The sequence below is a fragment of the Triticum dicoccoides genome, chromosome 6A, assembly GCF_002162155.2.
Source record: "Triticum dicoccoides isolate Atlit2015 ecotype Zavitan chromosome 6A, WEW_v2.0, whole genome shotgun sequence".
NCBI classification, from domain to species: Eukaryota; Viridiplantae; Streptophyta; class Magnoliopsida; order Poales; family Poaceae; genus Triticum; species Triticum dicoccoides.
In genome coordinates, this window is record NC_041390.1 from 596,378,731 (window position 1) to 596,380,889 (window position 2,159).

The following is a 2,159-nucleotide window of genomic DNA, read 5'->3' on the forward strand; positions in this document are numbered from 1 at the left end:
AGAGAGCAGTTCTCTCTCTCTCTCTCTCTCTCTCCCCCCCAACACACACAAAAGTCTTCTAGCACTCACGGGGACCCCGGGATAGGAGGAATCCCGGCCGGCCAAGGTGAATAATTCTGTGTCGCTCATCTCTTTCTGTGTGTTTGTGTGTACGTGATGGTGTTCCGTCGGCCATTCCATGCATGGAGTAATCCATCTTGTTCATAAGTTCTTCCTATCTTCAGGAAAAAGGAGGATATTTTTCGGTACCATTTGCATGCAGCGACCTGTTCTCAGCCCTGTTTTAAGATATTGCTTTAGCCACATCATTCTAATCAAATGCTCGTTTTGAATAGTATTGCACAACATGTAACTCTTCTCTTTACTACGAGAAACAGATTCGCTAACCTACCCAGTTGATTCGTTATTCGAGCACATACCCACATATTGGATTGTTAGATTATCCTTAGGGCATGCATAATGGTTATATCTAAGCATTGCCACGTATTATAATTGCTGAGATGGAGGGAGAGATATAGAAAAAGAGAGTATCTTGTCTTCTTTTCTGTTAAGAGATGATCTCTAACACAATACAGTGTCTCGACACAAATTTAGAGGTATGTGGTCATTATAGATAAGACAAAAAACAACCCACTGTATATCATGTTTTATTGACATATCTTAATTGCGTCGTGGGTCTAATATAAAATTGTCTTATCAATCATTGTACATTTACTTAATAATAATTCATGATTTGTCCAATGAGTTGTTGTTTTCGTTGTTGTTGTATGTATGTATGTTTCTTCTTTCTCTGGCTGTTGACATGACAAACAAGAAGGGTGTGTTCTGAAAGCTGTTACTCCAACCTGTAGGTCGCCTTTGACAAGTTGAGGGGCAAATTAAGAGATTAAGCAAGCCAGCATACATGACTATTACATCTGGGGCGCTGCCAGCGACGGTCAATCACGAATTGCACCAGGAGCACAAGCTCAGCCTGGTGGACATGGCAAGCTGGAGCTTCAATTGCGACGTGTGCAAGCAGCACGGAGAAGGGACCGCGCACTACCGGTGCGAGCCATGCAACTTCCACGCCCACCCAGAGTGTGCCACCGCTCCGGCGACCTTCAAGCATGTCAACTACGCCGGCGATTTCGTGTTGTATGCCGAGTCTGGTTCCGGCGACCCTCCAATGTGCTGCGGCTTGTGTGGACTCGAGGTTCTCGGCTACAGGTACTACAACCGCGAAGAGTATGACCGCCTCCACCCCTCCTGTGCCTTCATGCCTAGGCGTGTCATCCAGGATGGCCGCACCTTCCAGCTCGGCTACCACCCATCTGGTACATGCGCCATGTGCAAGAACCCATCCACGACGTCCTTGTCCTACCGCTCCACCTACGACGACGGTGAGGAGGTGTACCTGCATGTGCAATGCCTCGTCGACACCAACAACAGGCTGACCGGTTATCAAGACTGGGTGGCGAGCGCGCCGATAATGCCGGGCGTGCTGAGAAGCTTTACTAGGAAGAAGCAGGGAGGCGGTCTCATGAAGGCTGCCAGCCTGTCCTTTGACATCGCCCGTGCCGTACTCGAGGTGGCGAGTCTGGATATTGGGGGCATGGCAGAAACTGCACAAACCGTGGCCGAGGCATTCAATAGTGAATGAAAAAAGATGAGGGTACGTCAAAGTTTATTTTTTATTTTTGCATCAAGGGTACGTAAAAGTTGAATAATGTGTGTGTGGACTTGTTTTTCTCTTTTGCAACAAAATTGTGTGGACACCTGCAAAAAATAAAATAAAATTGTGTGGACAATCTTGTAAAAGGGTATGTGCGAACCATGAAACGGTGTATCGGGGATATATCCGATCTCAATTATATTGTATACTTCGGCTCCACGTGCATATCCTGGACCCAAGCCTTGCACATCGGTAACTGTTATCCTGATCTCAATCATAAAGATTGCCGTTCCTCGTAATATTAATTGAAGTAATTCTGAATCATATGCCCCCGGCTCCCGCGGATTGCATCGATTTATGACGTTAATATTTGAGTTACACCTTACTTCCATCCCCAAATAATTGTACTTTTATTGGTGTAAGGACTCAAAAAAGTTCTTTTTAGCCAAATAGGAGGGACTTATATTTAAAGTGGGCATTTGGAACTAATGAAAGAAGAACCTAA

General features: G+C 45.6%; 1 protein-coding gene across 1 annotated transcript; it reads left to right on the forward strand.

Annotated features, from left to right (window-relative positions):
- The first annotated feature begins 8 nt into the window (after positions 1-8).
- LOC119314429 lies at positions 9-1,862 on the forward strand. Its single transcript, XM_037589142.1, has 2 exons — positions 9-106; positions 852-1,862. The coding sequence occupies exon 2, from the start codon at positions 905-907 to the stop codon at positions 1,640-1,642; it is 738 nt and encodes a 245-aa protein (XP_037445039.1). The 5' UTR covers positions 9-106; positions 852-904; the 3' UTR covers positions 1,643-1,862.
- Positions 1,863-2,159: the final 297 nt, after the last annotated feature.